Source organism: Hemiscyllium ocellatum, chromosome 3 (assembly GCF_020745735.1).
Source record: "Hemiscyllium ocellatum isolate sHemOce1 chromosome 3, sHemOce1.pat.X.cur, whole genome shotgun sequence".
Taxonomy (NCBI): Eukaryota; Metazoa; Chordata; class Chondrichthyes; order Orectolobiformes; family Hemiscylliidae; genus Hemiscyllium; species Hemiscyllium ocellatum.
The window spans coordinates 100,732,541-100,749,129 of NC_083403.1; the positions used below are offsets into that span (position 1 = coordinate 100,732,541).

A 16,589-nucleotide genomic window follows, 5' to 3' on the forward strand; every position below is an offset into this window, starting at 1 on the left:
ATCACTTAACTGCTGATTAACAAATATTCAGAAGTGATGAAATTATGCTAATGCTTTATAAAGTTAGTGGATGCCTTGTGGTGCAGTGGGGAGCAGACATTCCAGGTTAAAATCTCACTTTAGGACTTCAAGGCCGAGGAACATAACGATGTCGGCATGCAGCAATAGCAGGTGGTGAGAGTGGGAGAGATTCCTGGTTAGCCATGTAATAGACAGAAATTGGTGCCTTGATGTTCACTCTCCATGACTTAAGGTGACAAGGTGCATATAAAAGTCTGCATTAACAAATACAATTGTCTCCGAATGGAATTGGTTGACTTGGTTGACTGGCTGGCCAGTGTGGATCAGGTTAGTCCCAACAATGCGGGGCTTTTTCCCTGTCTGGATTCAGGGACCTGCCCGTTTGCCTTAACCTGGGATAGAGGTCATAATGCCGTGGGGGTTGGACCTGTCTTCAAGCAGTGGGCCAAAGGAGATGAATTTTATCATGAATTCTTTCAGCATCAGCTGGAGTATTGTGTTCATTCTGAGTCCAAAGAAAGGAATGATGTGTTCATGCCTTGGTGCGGATTCAAAGGAGATTTACTAACACATACGAGAAAGCTACTTTGGATATGGGACTTCAGTTCCCTGGAGAGGCTGGAATTCTCCTTAGGGTTAAGGAAGTTGCATTTTAAATGAGCAAACTGAGAGAAATTATTTCCAGTGATAGGGATATGACTAACAGAGGAGATGAGCTAAAGATAATTGACAGAAGAGCTAGGGAAAGATAAATATTTATTTCAGTAAAGGAAGTTGTCCTCTGGATTGATATCTGTGAGAACAGTGACAGCAGATTCAGAAATAACATTGAAAAGAAAAATAGATAAATACATGAAAAGAAACATTTGCAGCACTAAAAAAGACACCATCCTGTCCCCCTTAGTCCAGGAACTCCCCACATACATTCAGAACATCACCCACGCCCTTCACCACCTCCATGACTTTCGATTCCCCAGCCCCAATGCCTCATTTTCACCATGGACATCCAGTCCCTGAACACGCCCATCCGCCATGATGAAGGCCTCCAAGCCCTCCGTTTCTTCCTCTTGTGCCAACCCAACCAGTACCCTTCCATCGATACATTCGATTGATTGAACTGGTGCTCACCCTCAACAATTTGTCCTTTGAATCCTCCCATTTCCTTCAGACCAAATGGGTTGCCATGGGCACCCACATGGGCCCCAGCTATGCCTGCCTCTTCTTCAGATATGTGGAACAGTTCATCTTCTGCAGTTACACTAGCACCATTCCCCACATTTTCCTCTGTTACATTGATGATTGTATTGGTGCCATCTCGTGCTCCCATGGGGAAGTTTAACAGTTCATGAACATCTTCCATCCTGCCCTCAAGTTCCCCTGGACCATCTCCGACATCTCCTTCCCTTTCCTGGACCTCTCTGTCTCCATCTCCTTCTCTGGTGACCGACTCAACACAGACATCTATTTCAAACTCAGTATCTCCCACAGCAATGTGGACTACATCCCCCTCCCTTCTAAAAACACAATCTCTTATTCCCAATTCCTCTGCCTCCACTGTATCTGCTCCATGGAGGAGAATTCCACTCCAGGACATCCCAGATGACCTCTATTTCATGGACTGCAATTTCCTCTCCCATGTGGTCAACAGTGCCCTCCAACACATCTCCTCCACTTCCCACACCACTGTTCTTGAACCCCACCCCTCCCCCAACTGCGACACGGATACAACCCACTGGTTCTCACCTTCCACCCGACTAATCTCCAGGTACAGGGCATTATTCTCTGCCATTTCTGCCAGCTACACTCATAGAAATATTTTCCTCCCCACTCCGATCACTATTCCGCAGAGACCATTCCCTCTGTGACTCCCTCGTTAGGTCCATGCCCCCGACCAACCCACCCTCCACTCCCGACACATCCCTTGCCCCATAAGAGATGTAAAAAATGAGGTCTGCAGATGCTGGAGATCACAGCTGCAAGTGTGTTGCTGGTCAAAGCACAGCAGGTTAGGCAGCATCTCAGGAATAGAGAATTCGACGTTTCGAGCATAAGCCCTTCATCAGGAATATTGATGAAGGGCTTATGCTCGAAACGTCGAATTCTCTATTCCTGAGATGCTGCCTAACCTGCTGTGCTTTGACCAGCAACACATTTGCACCCACAAGAGATGTAAAAGCTGCGTCCACACCTCCCACCTCATCTCTCTCCAAGGCCGCAAAGGATCCTTCCACATCCAGCAGAGATTTTCCTGCACATCCAAACACTTCAACTACTATGACTGTTGCTCCCAATGATGTCTCCTCTACACTGGGGAGACAGGATGTCAACTTGTGGAATGTTTCAGCAGACATCCCTGGGGGATATGCACCAAACAATCCCACCATCCTGTGGTCGACTACTTCAACTCCCTCTCCCACTCTGCCAAGGACAGCAACAGTATGTGATGGATGGCAGTTATAGGAAGGAGGAAAATCTCAGATACAGTCACATAGATGGGTTAACTGCAGGAAGGGTAAGAGAGGTCGGTACCTAGGGCAGGAGTCTTTTGTGGATCTACCCATTTCAAACAGGTATGCTGTTTTGGAAAATGTAGGGGGTGATGTATTCTCGGAGGAACGTAGCGCAAACAGCCAAGTTTCTGGTATTGAGACTGGCTCTAATGCAATGAGGGGTACGTTGGCTTCCAAGAGATCAATTGTGTTAGGGGTTTCTGTAGTCAGAGGTACAGACGGACGTTTCTGTGGCCAGCAGAGAAAAAGCAGAATGGTGTGTTGTTTCCCTGGTGCCAGGATCAAGGATGTCTCAGAGAGGGTGCAATATGTTCTCACGGGAGAGAGGGGCCAGCAGGAGGTCATTCTCCACATTGGAAGGGAAAAGGTTGAGACTCTGAAGGGAGATTACAGAAAGTTAGGCAGAAATTTAAAAAGGAGATCCTCAAGGGTAGTAATATCTGGATTATGCCCAATGCTACAAGCTAATGAGGGCAGGAATAGGAGGATAGAGCAGATGAATGCATGGCTGAGGAGTTGGTGTATGGGAGAAGGATTCACATTTTTGGATCATTGGAATCTTTTCTGGGGTAGAAGTGACCTGTACAAGAAGGACAGATTGCACCTATATTGGAAGGGGCCTGATATACTGGCAGGGAAATTTGCTAGAACTTCATGGGAGGATTTAAACTAGTAAGGTGGGGTTGTGGGATTCCGGGAGATAGTGAGGAAAGAGATCGATCTCAGAGGGGTTAAACTGAGAACAGAAGTGAGTCAAACAGTCAGGGCAGGCAGGGACAAGGCAGGACTAATTAATTAAACTGCATTTATTTCAATGCAAGGGGCCTAACAGGGAAGGCAGATGAACTCAGGGCATGGTTAGGAACATGGGACTAGGATATCATAGCAATTACGGAAACATGGCTCAGGGATGGGCAGGACTGGCACCTTAATGTTCCAGGATATAAGTGCTACAGGAAGGATAGAAAGGGAGGCAAGAGAGGTGGGGGAGTGGCATTTTTAATGAGGGATAGCATTACAGCTGTGCTGATGGAAGATATTCCCAGAAATATAAACAGGGACGTTATTTGGGTGGAACTGAAAAAATAAGAAAGGGTTGATCCCTTGTACTATAGACCCCTCAATAGTCAGAGGGAAATTGAGAAACAAACTTGTAAGGAGATCTCAGCTATCTGTAAGAATAATAGAGTGGTTATGGTAGGGGATTTTAACTTTCCAAATATCGACTAGGACTGCCATAGTGTTAAAGGTTTAGATGGAGCGGAATTTCTTAAGTGTTTACAAGACAATTTTCTGATTCAGTATGTGGACGTACTTATTAGAGAAGGTGCAAAACTTGACCTACTCTTGGGAAATAAGGCAGGGCAGGTGACTGAGGTGTCAGCGGAGGAGCACTTTGGGGCCAGCGACCATAATTCTATTTAAAATAGTGATGGAAAAGGATAGATCAGATCTAAAAGTTGAAGTTCTAAATTGGAGAAAGACCAGCTTTGACGGTATTAAGCAAGAATTTTCGAAAGCTGATGAGAGGCAGATGTTCGCAGATTAAAGGGATGGCTGGAAAATGGGAAGCCTTCAGAAATGAGATAACAAGAATCCAGAGAAAGTATAATCCTGTCAGGGTGAAAGAGAAGGCTGGTAGATATAGGGAATGCTGGATGACTAAAGAAATTGAGGGTTTGGTTAAGAAAAAGAAGGAAGCGTATGTCATGTATAGACAGGATAGATCGAGTGAATCCTTAGAAGAGTATAAAGGCAGTAGGAGTATACTTAAGAGGAAATCAGGAGGACAAAACGGGTACATGAGATAGCTTTGGCAAAGAGAATTAAGGAGAATCCAAAGGGTTTTTACAAATATATTAAAGACAAAAGGGTAACTAGGGAGAGAATAGGGCCCTTCAAGGATATGAAAGATATAGACTGTAGGGAAATAGATCGTGACATCTTGCAAAATGTCCAGGTTTCAGAGGAGGAAGTGCTGGATGTCTTGAAACACTTTAAAGTGGATAAGTCCCCAGGACCTGATCAGGTGTACCTGAGAACTCTGTGAGAAGCTGGAGAAGTGATTGCTGGGCCTTTTGGTGAGATATTTGTATCATCGATAGTCACAGGTGAGGTGCCAGAAGACTGAAGGTTGGCAAACGTGGTGCCACAGTTTAAGAAGGGTGGTAAATACAAGCCAGGGAACTATAGAACAGTGAGCCTGACCTCAATGGTGGGCAAGTTGTTGGAGGGAATCCTGAGGAACAGGATGTACATGTATTTGGAAAGGCAAGGACTGATTAGGGATAGTCAACATGGCTTTGTGCGTGGGAAATCATGTCTCACAAACTTGATTGAGTTTTTTGAAGAAGTAGCAAAGAAAATTGATGAGGCCAGAGCAGTAGATGTGATCTATATGGACTTCAGTAAGGCTTTCGACAAGGTTCCCCATGGGAGACTGATTAGCAATATTAGACCTCATGGAATACAGGGAGAACTAGCCATTTGGATACAGAACTTGCTCAAAGGTAGAAGACAGAGGGTGATTGTGGATGGTTGTTTTTCAGACTGGAGGCCTGTGACCAGTGGAGTGCCACAAGGATCGGTGCTGCGTCCACTACTTTTTGTCATTTACATAAATGATTTGGATGCAAGCATAAGAGGTACAGTTAGTAAGTTTGCAGATGACACCAAAATTGGAGGTGTAGTGGACAGCAAAAAGATTACAACAGGATCTGGACCAGATGGGCCAATGGGCTGAGAAGTGGCAGATGGAGTTTAATTCAGATAAATGCGAGGTGCTGCATTTCGGGAAAGCAAATCTTAGCAGGACTTATACACTCAATGGTAAGGTCCTAGGGAGTGTTGCTGAACAAGAGACCTTGGAGTGCAGGTTCATAGCTCCTTGAAAGTGGAGTCGCAGGTAGATAGGATAGTGAAGAAGGCGTTTGGTATGATTTCCTTTATTGGTCAGAGTATTGAGTACAGGAGTTGAGCTGGGGTTGTTTTTCCTGGAGCGTCAGAGGCTGAAGGTGTAACCTTATAGAGGTTTACAAAATTATGAGGGGCATGGATAGAATAAATAGACAAAGTTTATTCCCTGGGGTCGGGGAATCCAGAACTCAGGGGCATAGGTTTAGGGTGAGAGGGGAAAGATATAAAAGAGACCTAAGGGGTACATTTTCACGCAGAGGGTGGTATGTGTATGGATTGAGCTGCCAGAGGAAGTAGTGGAGGCTGGTACAATTGCAACATTTAAGAGGCATTTGGAAGGGTATATGAATAGGAAGGATTTGGAGGGATATGGGCCGGGTGCTGGCAGGTGGGACTAGATTGGGTTGGGATATCTGGTCGGCATGGACGGGTTGGATTGAAGGGTCTGTTTCCATGCTGTACATCTCTATGACATGCAAGTCCTGGGCCGTCTATAGTGCCAAATCTGAGCCACCTTACACATGGAGCAAGAATGACTTATCTTCTGCCATTGGACCCTTCAGCCATAGGGTATCAACAATGATATCAACAGTTTCCTCATCTTCTGTTCCCCCACTTCATCCCAGATTCAACTCTCCAACTCAGCACCGTCCTCTTGAACAATCCTCTCTGTCCATCTTCCTTCCTACCTATCTGCTCCACCCACCTCTCCGGCCTATCACCATCTCCCCCCCACCTCCATCTACCTATCGCTTTCCCAGCTACCTTCCCCCCCCACCCCCACACCCGCCCTCCTATTTATCTGTCAACTGCCACCCCAACATTCCTGATGAAGAGCTTATGCCTGAAACGTCAATTCCCCCGCTCCTCGGATGCTGCCTGATCTGCTGTGCTTTTCCAGCACCACATTTTCCGACTATGATCTCCAGCATCTGCAGTCCTCACTTTCTCTTAGCACTAATAAAGATTATGACTGACTGGACAGATATTCACTCCGTCTTAGAGCCATAAAGCATTGAAACTTGCCCTTCAGTTTATCACGCTTCTACTGATCAACAGACACCAAACTACACTCATCCCATTTACCTGCACTTGGTTCATAGCCTACTACTATGCTGTGGCATTTTAAGTCCTAATCCAGATGCTCCTTAAATATTGTGAGAGAACCTGCCTCCACCACCCTCTCAGCGCATTCCATATTTCTACCATCCTTAATGAAAAAATATCCCCAGAGCTCATCTAAACCTTGTGGCTAACGGTAACTCCGTGGCTTTGTCAGTGGGATGTGGTTGGCTGAAAGAGCTCCTAGTGTGGCACACCATTCAGTAACTTCAGGAGGTTTGTCTCTAGCTCTGGGTGAAAAAGGTATTTGCCATCTTTCCTTTGCTGCCCAGTGACTCCTGTTCTAGGTGGGAGTCCATGGGCATCAGTTAAGAGTAGGATTTGGATGTGCAGTTCTCACCATTGACCTTCTGAGTGATTTTCTTCCCGTACCCAGTAGTGCCTCTGCTCTCTCAGAAAGGCTGAGAAGTGCTTGGAAAGACCATGATATTGAATTAGTGTCCAGGCTAATGCAACTGAAATAGTCCCCTGAAATAGTCAATATGTGGGAGGCTTTTAAAGACACGTTGTTTAGAGTTCAGGAGAGATATGTTCCTGTGAAAATGAGGGAATGAAATGAAAAGGGAGTTAGGGAACCATGGATGACCGGTGAAATTGTGAGCCTAGCTAAGTGGAAAAGGGATGCGTACATAAGGTCTTGGCTACTGAAAACAGACAAAGCTTTGGAAGATTATTGGGAATGTAGGACCAATCTGAAACGAGGAATTATGAGGTCTAAAAGGGGTCATGAAATATCTTTTGCAAACAGGATTAAGGAAAGTCCCAAAGCCTTTTTTTCATATATATAATATATATATATATAAGAGCAAGAGGGTAACTAGAGAAAAGGTTGGTCCACTCAAGGACAAAGGTGGAAAGCTATACGTGGAGTCAGAGAAAATGGGTGAGATTCTTAACAAGTACTTTGCATTGGTATTCATGAAGGAGAGGGACATGACTGATGTTGAGGTTAGTGATAGATGTTTGATTACTCTAGATCAAGTCAGCATAAGGAGGGAGGAAGTGTTGGGTATTCTAAAAAACATTAAGATGTTCAAGTTCCTAGGTCTGGATGGGATCTATCCCAGCTTACTGAGGGAAACGAGAGAGGGAATAGCTGTGGCTTTAACAGATATCTTTGCAGCATCCTTGAACACAGGTGAGGTCCGGAGGACAGGCGAATTGCTAGCGTTGTCCCCATGTTTAAGAAGGGTAGCAAGGACAATCCAGGTAATTATAGACCAACAAGCCTGACGTCACTGGTAGGGAAGCTGTTGGAGAAGACATTGAGGGATAAGATAATAGGCTTATCAATAATGAGCAGCATGGTTTAGTGCGGGGAAGGTCATGTCTTACAAACCTAATAGAATTCTTTGAGAAGGTAGCAAAGTTGATTGATGCAGGAAGGGCTGTAGATGTCATATACATGGACTTTAGTAAGGCATTTGATAAGGTTCCCCATGATAGGCTGATTGAGAAGGTGAAGTTACATGGGTCCAGGTGTACTAGCTAGATGGTTAGAGAACTGTGTGGGTAACAGGAGACAGAGAGTAGTAGTGGAGGGGAGTTTCTCAAAATGGAGAACTGTGACTAGTGGTGTTCCACGGGGATCTGTGCTGGGACCTCTGTTGTTTGTGATGTACATAAATGATTTGGATGAAGGTATTTGTTGCCTGATCAGCAAGTTTGCAGATGACACCAAGACTGGTGAAGTAGCAGATAGTGAAGGGGACTGTCAGAGAATACAGCAGAATATAGATAGATTAGAGAGATGGGCAGAGAAATGGCTGATGGAATTCAGTCTGAGCAAATGTGAGGTGATGCATTTTGAAAGATCCAATTCAAGAGCAAACGATACGGTAAATGGAAAAGTCCTGAGGAAAATTGATGTACAGAGAGATCTGGGTGTTCAGGTCCATTGTACCCTGAAGGTGGCAATGCAGGTCGATTGAGTGGTCAAGAAGGCATACAGCATGCTTTGTTCATCAGACGGGATATTGAGTACAAGAGTTGGCAGGTCATGTTACAGATGTGTCGGACTTTGATTTGGCCACATTTGGAATACTGCATACAGTTCTGGTCACCACATTACCAAAAGGATGTGGATGCTTTGGAGAGGGTGGAGAGGATGTTGCCTGGTATGGAGGGCACTAGCTGTGAAGGGAGGTTGAATAGATTATGATTATTTTCATTAGAAAGACGGAGGTTGAGGGGGCCCTGATTGAGGTCTACAAAATCATGAGAGGTACAGACAAGATGGGCAGCCAGAAGTTTTTTCCCCAGAGTGGGGGACTCAATTACTAGTGGTCACGACTTCAAAGTGAGTGGGGCAAGGGGAGATACGTGTGGAAAGTTTTTTACGCAGAGGGTGGTGGGTGTTGCCAGCGGAAGTGGTAGAGGCGGGAACGGTAGTGTCATTTAAGATGCATCTAGACCTCAGATACATTAATGAGCAGGGAGCAGAGGGATACAGATCCTTAGGGATACAGATCCTTAGGGAATGGACAACAGGTTTAGATAGAGGATCTGGATCAGCGCAGGCTTGGAGGGCCAAAGGGCCTGTTCCTGTGCTGTAATGTTTCTTGCTCTTTGTTCTCCTGAGATTACATTTGCTGACCTAATCTGGATAATGAACATTAGTTCAAAAGGAAACTCCTGAAAAAATTGCATTTAGGAAAGACTTTTGGTAACATTAAACTTGCCAAATTTCTTCTGAACTAGCTGTTTATATGTGCAATTAGTACTCCCGTATATTTCTATATATTCTGATTGGTCACCGACCTGATTTCCAGTAACTGTCAACCCCATGGTCTTGAAATTCCCTCCAATTGGGAGTTATTTCAGCAAGTGAGATCCAAACTTGAGACGTGAATGTCAAGCACTCAGACTTTTCTTTACATTTGGGTGGACTTACTATTCAACTGTGCAGTGGTTAGGGTAACAAATGAACACCTCTGTCTCAATATTTAACAATGAATTTTATTGGACAGTTGAATTAATCTTCACTTTATTTTCTGGGTTTAGGTCAAACTGGTGAACATCAGAAATGATGACATCACTGATGGAAATCCTAAACTCACCTTGGGGCTGATCTGGACCATTATTTTGCACTTTCAGGTACAATTTTCATTTTTCTCTTCAACATGTTTGAGCTGGCTCAGTGATACGTCCAACATTAACGTTTTGGCTTTTTCAGTCCAGTGTGTGTTTTATTCAGGAACTATTGGAGTTAAGAGATTGCATTTTTTTAAAGTTACCATGTTGTTGTTCTGTGTGCTTTCTTGCTTCTCAGTGAAGTGTTTGAAAAGCTTCAGTATCGCGATTGAGTTCACGATTATTATTTGAGTACCAATTTTACAAAATGGTTTGAGGTTTGAAGTGAGATAAGGAGGGGGTGAGTAGTGCTCAGATTTAGGTACAAGACGATACTGTCAAGATATTTCAAGCAAAATGAGGTGTACAAAGTTATAACGGGCTTAGACAGAGTTCTCAGGAAAGACCTGTTTCCCATTGTGGAGAGGCCAATTTCCAAAAGCACAGATTTGAGGGTGATTAGTGGAGGGGTTAGAAAGAAAATGAAGGGCAGTCAGTGTCTGATAGCAGCTATCATGAAAGCTAGATGACGACGACAGGTTTGCCTGCAGTGATCCTTAATTGAGCACTTCAGGATCTGAATTGGTCGTGGGGTAGGAATCTTAGCCATTGGCCTGCCGCCTAAAATGTCATCTTGGTGGAGACAAGAGTGTGGTGGGGTTTTGATTAGGCCATCACACTGCTGAGTGCACTGCAGTGCTCTCCCCACCCACAAGCTTGCCACCTCCAGCATCAGGAGGTTCCCCTCACAGACGCACACTGAAATCCTTCACCTCTCATAGAAATGGCTCATTAAAAAGGTCTGGAATAGGAATGAGCCATTTGGCCCATTGTGCTTGCACAAGTCAAATCTAACCACTCATTCAAATCCCTTCTCCAGGCATTTGGTCCATAGCCTTTGCAGGTTACAGAACCTCAGGTGCAGACCTCAGGTCCTTTAAAGTGAACAGAGAATTTCTTCCTCAGCTGCAAAACCGGCATCAAATCCCAGGCACTCACTAATCTCTGGGTGGAAAGGTTTTTCCCATTTCCCCTCTAACTCCTCTTGCCACATCGATTTCAGTGAAAACACGATATGTAATATATACTGACCTAACCAGCGACAGTCTATGTCATCCCAGAAACAAATAGGTAAGATTAAAAGGCATAAAAGGGATTTTAAAGCGATTGGTATAAGTAGCAATGGCAGGCAGAAAAATTTTGATGCAGCAAATGCTTAACAATTTGGAATGTCTGCGTGAGATTTTGATGGAGACAAGTTAGTTCATGACTTTCCAAAGAAAACGAATGATCACTTGAAGAAAAAGGCATTGTCGGCTGCGTTAAAAAAAACTGGGGTGTCAGGGACTATGTTAGAGAGAGCTGGGCAAGGTGGGGTGAATTACCATCTTTTGTGCTGTAACCATACTTTGTACGAATTACTGGAGTTTTTAAAAATCCAGAAGCAAAATTAAATGCAAAGCTGGCAGTGAAATTGAGGGTCGTACAGAACATTCCATTACAGCAGCATCTGTCTTGAGTGGTTTACATTGCTTAATGTGATATAAACTTCTCATTAACATGGCCACTTCCAAACTTTGGTACATTTTTATTGACAAGATTGCAGCCCTGTATTCTCAATCTCATTAATCACTTCATTGAAAAATAGAATTACAGAGTAGCTCAAACAGAGCAAATGGTCTGTGGTGTTTATGCTTCATACAGCTTCCTTCTGCTCCTCTTCATCTATCACTAGCATCAAATTCTTTATTGCTTCCTCCCTCATCTACTTAATTAACTTCCTCTTAAATCCATCTATGACATTTGCCTCAATTATTCTGTGTATTGAAGAGGTCCGCACTCTTGCCACTCTCTGGATAATGAAGTTTCTGCTGAATTCCCTGTTCTGTTTATTAGTGGCAATTTTATGAGGCCTGACCAAGTTTGGACCATAAGTGTGGCATTTTCCCCATATCCACAGTTTTGAACGTGCTCATAATCTGAAAGTTATCCTTTAGCCTTCCCTTTTCTGGAACAGAGAGCTACAGCCAATTTGTTATTTTCCTATTGATATTAACTCCTGGAATAGTACTTCATATAGCTCCTCGGATGCAACCTGACCTGCTGTGTTTTTCCAGCACTACTCTAACCTTGACTTCCTATGGCGTGGCTATTTGCAAATCATAAAAAGTGACTTGCATTTGCATCATGCCTTTCACAGCCTTAAGACTTCACAAAGCACTTCACATCCACTAAAATACTTTGTTGAAGTGTAATTTTAAAAATGCAACAGTCCAAAGATGTGCAAGTTATTTGGATTGGCCATGGGAAATACAGGGTTACTGGGATACAGTAGGAGGGGATAGCAATGGGTGGGATGATCTTTGGTGAGTTGATGTGGACTTGAAGGACTTCATGGCCTGCTTCCGCATAGTAGCGATTCTGTGAATTTTCGTAGCATTTAACTAATCAACCAGCTAATATGTTTTCTGTGTTGGCTGAAAGACTAACAGTGGTGAGGGAAAAATTCTCTGTTCATTGAAATAATGTTATAGCATCTTTTATATTCATCTGAGTGAGCAGGTGGGGCTTTGATTTAAAGTTTCATCTTAAAGACGGCCCTTACCCTTTGATTATACAGTCTGAGCAGGCTGAGCCTCATTCCTGAGGTCGATTTTCCTACTCCTCGAATGTTGCTTGACCTGCTGTGCTTTTCCAGCACCACTCTAACCTTGACTCTGATCTCCAGCATCTGCAGTCCTCACTTTTACCTGAGCCATAACTGAACGAAGTGTCTGGTTCTAGTTAGAATGCCTGTGACATCAGTGGCTGTATCAGCAGTGTGATTGGAGGCCTGTATCTGTCAGGAGAGCACACTTTTGTTCAGAAACTCCTTGGTTTGCTACAGGTTGAAGAGAAAGTCTGAAAGTATGATCATAAAAATAACACATCCGTACAAGAATTTTGATCCAGAAAAGCAGCTCTGTTGCAAGATGTATACAGGTCCCTGCTGATCTACATTAGCCTGTGTGACAAGGCAAGTCAGAATGTTGTGCAAGTGTGCTGCACCCAATGTGTAGACCAATTCTCACAGATATTTTTTTTAAAAAGTAATCTTTGAACTGAGACATTGTAAAACACCATTTTTGAACTGTTTAATCCTGATTAATCCTACACCTTGAGCTGCAGGAAATTCCTGCTGCCTGAAGTTGGGCAGGTCAGCCAGCCTGATGAAGAGCAAGAATAAGCAGTCTGTAGCTATAATAGTTCTGAGCTTAAGCACAAGTCGTCGTATCAACAATGCTGGCTTTTGTTTGTCCATATGCATAACTTCCTCCTTTGTGATAAATTGTGACAGGCTCTTAACATATTGCCTAATTCCCAAGGGGAGGTTTTGGAAAGAATTCTCTTCAGAGTATGCTGTGATGACCCATTCTAATCGGTCATTTCCTGTGTAACATTCTCACTAATATGAACCAGAGATACAAATCTTAAATAGCTTATATAAATCCTCTCTCAAAATATTAACTTTACTGCTAGGCTAACTATTTCATGTTGAGTGTATTCATGACAATTCCATTCTTCCTCATGCCACCTCACATTATTGAATATTTTATGTTATTAGTTATAAAAGTATGAATGTAGTGTAATTTACTTTCATGATATTTCCCCATGGATAAGGTTCATCAGTGGGTACAAGATTAATATTGAATTGTCATACAAGTACCAGGCAATAGCCATAACCAATAACCAAACCATCTCCTTTCAACATTCAACTGCATTACTTTCATCCAAACTCCCACTATCCATATCCTGTGAGCCACCATTGGAGAAATGTAAGAGTAGCAGGTCACCTTTTTTTTTTGCTTGACCCTGTTCAGTCATCAGTGAGATGGTGGCTGACTGGATGAAATGATGATGCTCCATACGCCTAGACACCAATGGTGAACAAAACTCAATCCCAGTTTCAGAATTAACAATTGATGCAGCATTGCTTGCCATTTGCAGAATACTTGCAAGCTTGTACCACCTTTTGTGTGAGCAAATGTTCATTAACTTCACTTCTGAAAGGCCTGTCTCAATCTTTTTGACTCTGCCCCTAGACTCGATTCCCCAACTATGAGCCAGTCCACCATTTACACGGTAGAAGTCAGAAATATGATTGATGGAATATTTTCCACTTACCTAGATGGATGCATCTTACAAACAACACTGGGGTCAAAAATAAAGCAGCACTTTCATTTGACACACCATCCACTACCTTATGTATTCACTGATGATGCACAGTGGCAGCAGTGTATACCATTTACAAGATGCACTGCAAAAACTCATTGAACCTCCTTTGATGCATCTTCCAAGCCCCCCCTCCGTGATCTCTCCCACCTAGAAAGACAAGGCAACAGATGCAAGGGAATACTGCCACCTGCAACTTCTCCTTCAAGCCAAACATCACCTGGATTTGGAACTAGATCATCGTTTCTTTACTTTTATTGGATCAAAATTCTAGAACTCCTTCCCTAACAGCACTGTGGGTTTCCCTACAGCAAATGGAGTTCAAGGACATACTTCAGCCTCACCTTCTCAACAATAATTAGGGATGGGCAATAAATGCTAATCTTGTCAGCACATGAATGATTAAAATGAAATAAGTAGGAGATAACACCGATTAGTCATTAATTGCTGACTACTGTAGATTCAAGTCCCTCTCCAAATACCTGAGTACATAATGCATATGACTGTCCAAATGCACTCCCTACAATGGTGAGGTCCGGACAAAAAAAGCTTGGGGGTAAGACATAAAAAAATGAAACAGTTTTCATCTTTGGTATCTCAGACATATTCGGAATTTCTTCAGGACAAGGTCACTCACACCTGCTGAGCCAGATTGGAATTGGGTGACTTTGAACAGAGGTGATCATTGGTGTCTGGTGGTGTAATGACCAGCTGAAGTGACCAAGAGAGCTGTGTGCACTTGGCAGTCTCATCTTGAAACCAAAGTTGTCCTATTTCTGTGAAATTATAGCTTTTGACTTTCTAAAATGGACTGCTGTCACCAGGCAGAGTTTCATAGTGGGACCAAAATAAATTGAAATTTGAAAATGTTGTGTTGGGCTTAGGATGTTTACAGTAATGTATTATACATTGATTATATGTATTACATCCGGTGGGTGGGAAACATATGGTTTGGCTCACAAAAGCTCTGAGTGCTTAAACGTCATACAAATGCAACAGCCATCATTCAGTGTTTGTGTCAAAGTACAGAATATCTTCATGACTCAGTGTTTCTCCATTTGAGGTTTTCAATCTTTCACCAGATACCCAAGTGAACAAAAAGCATGCACCTTCTAGTAGCTCAGAGCAGATATGTAGAAACATCAATTTAAAACAGGTCAACCTCTATGCACGAGCAGGGAGTGTGGGGTTTAAGAAATGGATGGGTAGCCATGATGCTGTTCATCTCCTCCACCTCCTCCAAGCACAGACATCAAAAGGGATAAGCAGACCTCTGGTCAGATAGGCCCAGCCAGGTTTTAATAGCTGTGCAGCGTTTTAATTTGTTTGCCATCGGAATGCCATTCCTTACCCACAAAGAAATACAAACTGGGAGGTGGAGCCATCTTTGTGTGGCACGGTGGCTCAGTGGTTAACATTGCTTCACAGCGCCAGGGACCCAGGTTCAATTCCACCTTCGGGCAACTGACTGTGTGGAGTTTGCATGTTCTGTGTGTCTGCGTGAGTTTCCTCTGGCTGCTACTGTTTCCTGCCACAGTCCAAAACTGTACAGATTAAGTAGATTGGGCATGCTAAATCGTCCATAGAGTCTAGGATGTGGGTGGGTCTCGGTGAGATTGTCTTTCCAGGGTCAGTATGGATTCGATGGGCTGAATGGCCTGTTTCCACACTGTACGGATTCCATTTTTCCAAGACCTATTGACCAACTAATTGTGGCAATATTACCAGAAGCAGAGACTGGTGTCGGATATTGAGGCACACTCCTGGATCTTGCTGGAGCAGACTGGCAAGCCCTCAAGAGTCGGGTCGGTAGGGGAATCCTTGGGGACATTTGTGGAAGAGAGTGCTAGACCAGCTGTAGCGTGAGAAGACTTTAAGTAGCCATTAATTGGTCATTTTTGGAACTGAATTGGCCCAGGAGTCAATTAGCTTCTCTGTTGCTGTTAAAATACCAGCGAAAGCAGGAAGGTGACAGGCAAAGCAATGCCAGTCAGCCACCACCTTTCGGTGTGAGGGGTGTGACATTTCATTCGTAATTGCGAAGCTACATAATGACCAAAGGTCATTGACCTAAAAGTTTAAGTTAATCTCCTTCTCCACAGTTACAGCCTGACTGATTCCAATGTTTCTTGCCAATATTGCCTTTCATACTGTTAGTTTTTTTTTGTCTGTGTCCCATTTGAGCAAAGACTGGAAAAACGTGTTTTCAGGCTTGCAGTGTATCCGAGGTCATGGGGATGAGAAAGTTGCTTCATTTTGTGAGAAAAGTAGATATTGGCAACAGACTTAACGTGAACAAAAGCTCATTATAAATTAGCCAAGTATGGGATAGTTGGACTTTAATAAAACTGGATTTCCACTGAGTCTTTGTTAATGGTTCATGAGCCCATTACTGATTTGTACCTGTCTATCTTTCCTCTTTCTCTTTTACTCAACCCTTCCATTCCCAAGCACAGTTCCTCCAACTCTCAGCTCACAGTTCCAATAGTCACGGTCTGATAGAGAGACAGTTATATAAATTGTGGGTGAATGTTTATCATGAAAGTGATCCATGGTTCTGGCTTTGGCCTTGGCATCCTGACCTGGATAGAGTTTGCTATTGCTTCACTAATGAGCAGCAAGGAGGAAGAAATTATTATTGGAATAGTTGTTCAATAGCATTTAGAAACCCAAGTGCTGAATTTCATTTACTGGAATCTTTGGTTCATTTGGATAATGAATTGTGAAGAACTTTAC

The 16,589-nt window shown here is 43.4% G+C and overlaps 1 protein-coding gene across 10 annotated transcripts in view; it reads left to right on the top strand.

Moving 5' to 3' along the window:
• dst (dystonin) overlaps positions 1 to 16,589 on the top strand; it is a 624,072-nt gene that overhangs the window by 208,553 nt on the left and 398,930 nt on the right. For all 10 annotated transcript variants that reach the window (XM_060852081.1, XM_060852129.1, XM_060852093.1 and 7 more), the window contains one exon: positions 9,573 to 9,665. In XM_060852081.1, the coding sequence (XP_060708064.1) occupies positions 9,573 to 9,665 (93 nt within the window). The remainder of the gene's footprint in view (positions 1 to 9,572; positions 9,666 to 16,589) is intronic.